The sequence below is a fragment of the Rutilus rutilus genome, assembly GCF_951802725.1.
Source record: "Rutilus rutilus genome assembly, chromosome: 21".
Lineage (NCBI taxonomy): Eukaryota > Metazoa > Chordata > Actinopteri > Cypriniformes > Leuciscidae > Rutilus > Rutilus rutilus.
This window is the reverse complement of record NC_140226.1, coordinates 19360418-19364357: the sequence shown is the minus strand read 5'-3', so window position 1 is coordinate 19364357 and position 3940 is coordinate 19360418. Positions and strand designations below refer to the sequence as shown.

The following is a 3940-nucleotide window of genomic DNA, read 5'->3' as shown; positions in this document are numbered from 1 at the left end:
TAAGTTCCAGCAAGAACCTGAAAGATTGTCAATGCTCCTCCAGTAACCCTACTATAGGAGAAAGAGCATTGAGGCACTTAAATTACATTTTGAAGTTCCTTGAGTATCCAACAGGATATTTGAGGCTCCTTTAGTTTTTACAGTGTACAGTCGATGTTGGAGAATTTCCCTTGTCTCATGTAAAAGTCTGAATGCAGTAATACCAAGCAGAAAATAGGTCACAAGGATAAGAGAATGGAAAAGTACCCAAAAACCTGTAGAAGGGATGCAGGTGTTGGGAGGCACTGGAAGAAAAATGTGTTATATGAGATGTTTTGAGATGTTCCACCAATAGAAGAAGGTCTAGGGGAAGATGTTTTAATGGTGGCAAGGACACAAGGAGTGGCAAAAAAGAAGAGATAGAAAAGATAAGCGATAAGAAAAAGGTATAAGACATGGGGACTGGGAATGGCAACTTTAGATGTCCAGATGGTCAGCTGGCATCTGTTGCTTGTCAATAAAGTAAATTCTTCTGAGACCGGAACTTCGACTCTGTAAGATTTCTTTGAGACCCGAACCAAAAAGACTTTGAATTTGCCACAACATCGACAACTAGCTTTGAGTTTTCTAGCCCTAACTTGCTCCCCTAACTAACTTACTGCACAGCAATAATAACTGACAGACTTCAGACAATGCCTTCGAACATGCTTTAATCACGGCTGGAGGATCTCAGACAAATTTCAGAGAGAATCCCCCGCAAAAGGAATACATCAGGTTTTATAGGATAAAGACAGACACAACAATAAGATCAACGTGACTAACTCATGTCACCTTCTTTCAAAATGATTGGTTCAGTTTGTAAAAGTAAGCACCCCTCTTTCACCCTCTGTTACTGGCGTGAGCAAAATGATCTCGAATCATCAGAAAAAATTAAGAAAATGGTTAAGAGTTCAGTTGATTACTGTTCAGTTCTCTTCAGTTGAAGAGTTCAGTTGATTACTCAATATGTCATGAGACAATTCAAGACAGTATATTTTTGATATTGTCATGGCCAGCACTTCAGAATTTTCAATGGACACACTATTCAGAGAACATTTTGGTACATTTTGTTCAAATAAGTGTTAGGCCTAAAAGGGAAGTAAGGTTTAGATGTTAGAATCATGGTTAGTTTAAAAGATAGTTTACTATCTTATCTATTAAAAATTCATCACACTAACATTAACGAATTTTAATAAATACTGTAACAAATGTATTGCTCATTGTTGTTAGTTCATGTTTATTGTTAAGTGTTACTACATTTTAAATATAATATGGTAAATATGTAAATCAATTCAACCATCTGAACAGCCAGCTAGAAATAAAGTAGGTCACGCCCACATTACATCATTAATATCAAATAATTAAAACATGTCTGGAATATATGATCTAATAATTATCCATGACACTTAAAACCTGCATCTAAAGAGATTATGCTTGAGGAAGAAGGCAGGCTCTAGACTTTGTCACTGTCATTACGTAAACTACACTTCATTGAAATAAACAACGAAACCTTAGACAGAATAGAAACTAGAGAACAATTGTGAGCTGACGTGTTTAATGACTGTTCTAGATTAGAAGATGGTTTTATGAGTGTGATCATTATAAATACAGAACAATCTCTCAGCAACTCACACAAAGCTCATATCAGCATTGCTAGAAGGAACATCTCAAACCAGACCACCTCTAACCATTATTATGGAGTAAGTACTTTTCCAATACAAATATGAAAAAATGTAGTCTAATGTAGGAATTTGTGTGATTTATACAAGTGATTTACGAGACTAAACTCAAGATTGTGTAAAAATGTTGTGGCTTAGTTGAAATTGTTGATTATCTGTCCCATGACTGCTGCGACATATTTGTATGTAAACCAAAACACAGCATTTGTAACTCTTCATTAATAGATCTTTATTTCTGAATGTGTCAGTAACTCTAGTCTAAAACAACGTCTTGAGAGGCTGGAGTGCCACTTCACCTGGGATCTGGGGCAACATCGAAATGACCTCCAGGGGATGAAGAGGTATATGCAGAATGTGGACCAGGAAACATGCACTTGGCCGGTTCACTATTACAACCTGCTGGGCTACATCCATCAGACTCTTGGCTCCAACACAGAGGCAGTGAAGCACCTGCACAAAGCAGAAAGTGTGATCCAGGAGCAGGGAACAGAAGAGGCAGGAGTCCAGCTTCAGGTCAATAAAGCAAACCTGGCTTGGGTCTACTTCCATTTGGGAGAGATGGATAAGAGCAAAGGATATCTAGAAGAGGTGGAGAGGCTTCAGCGAATGCATCCTGCTCCATCTGGATGCACTTTACACCCTGAAGTCAGTGGAGAAAAGGCCTGGACGCTGGTGAAGTTTGACAAGTCCAAGAAGCGGCAGGCGATTGATTACTTTAAGATGGCTTTAAATGCAGAACCAGATAGGAAGGAATGGCACAAAGGACTTGCCATAGCCATGAACACAGCATATTTAAAGTCTGAATTAACTCCAGAGCTGGAGGCTGATATTCTAGAGCAGGTGAAAACCGCATCAGAGATAGACCCAAATGATTTGTTCCTTCAATCTCTCTATATACTAAGAAAGTCTAAGGCGCAGGCCGAAATCAATGAGGAGGAGGTACAAAGTATTCTAGAGAGATCCCTTAGTACCGGAAACTTGGGTGGTTTGCGTTTTATTTTTGAATACTTTAGACTAATTTCTTTTGAGAGAGCTATTCAAGAGGGACAAAGGGTTCGGGAAAAGTTCCCCACTTCCACTACAGTTTTGAAAATCCTGGCAGATGTATACCTACGTAAAGTGTACTCCATGAAGGAAGACAGTCAGGAAAAGAAGGCTTGGGCTCAGAAAGGCATTGGGCTCTTTGAGGAGGTTGTCAGAGATTACCCAGATAGTGTCAGAGGATGGATTTCTCTTGCATCACTACACTGTTACACACACAACACTGAGAGAGCCGATGAGATTTACCAGCAGCTTCTATCAGAGGAAGATGATCTCCCTCCTCATACCCAACAGTTTCTTTACTATAGTTACTCAGGCCATCTATATTATAATAAACAGTCCAGAGATCAATATCAGCGTAGACGGTCCAGAGACCAATCGATCGACTATCTCATGAAAGCAGCAGCAATCCAAAACATTTCACAAGACAGACAGAAGAGCATAATGCTTCTTAAAAAAACTGTTAAGTATGGCAGAAGCTCTCGCTGTGAGGAGATTTCCAAATTTCTAAATATTGTTCTTAAAGATGAGTAAATATTCTCTTTATTTCACTTCATTTATGCAACATGAATAGCATAGCGCATAGCAATAACTAGAAAAATCAATCCATCTAAATCCAATGTCTCAATAGGTGTTAATCATTAAGTGTACAGATGTGTCACATTTACCATTGTGTGGTGAATTTTCATGGGTGAAATCCAGTCATTTCAAGAAGAATTCATGTGATCAAAAGAATTTGCAATAGGTTTAATTTGGTCAGATTTCACAATGGGTTCAAGTTGGTCATGTGGATTCACCGTGTTGACCAAGAGAAAGCTACTTGGTTTGAATGAGACTTCTGTACAAACTGTGCTTCATACATCTCTACACTATTGGAAATAGTGAACCGTGAAATTTCACCAAATGTGACCACAGCTTAAATAAAGGTTGAAATGTATTTGTGTATTGTACATGCATCATAAATATGATTTCTTAATATGTTCTAAATTTTTTATGTATTCATTTTTGCATAATATATAACAGCTATTCATATAATACCAATAGCAAGAAACAAGGTAACACATTTTTTTTTTTTTTCATAGGTAGGCTATATTAATGTTGTGGCTTTGCATTTCTCATTAAGAGTATATTGACAGTAGTAGCCCATGTACAATTGTATCTGAAACAATTTATATTTAATAATTCTTTTTTTTTTTTTCTGT

The 3940-nt window shown here is 37.5% G+C and overlaps 1 protein-coding gene across 1 annotated transcript; it reads left to right on the top strand.

The window, feature by feature from the left end:
• Positions 1–1667: 1667 nt before the first annotated feature.
• On the top strand, positions 1668–3289 carry LOC311280907 (interferon-induced protein with tetratricopeptide repeats 1-like). Its single transcript, XM_084393432.1, has 2 exons — positions 1668–1718; positions 1946–3289. Exons 1-2 carry the CDS (start codon positions 1714–1716, stop codon positions 3270–3272), a joined length of 1332 nt encoding a protein of 443 aa, XP_084249558.1. The 5' UTR covers positions 1668–1713; the 3' UTR covers positions 3273–3289.
• Positions 3290–3940: the final 651 nt, after the last annotated feature.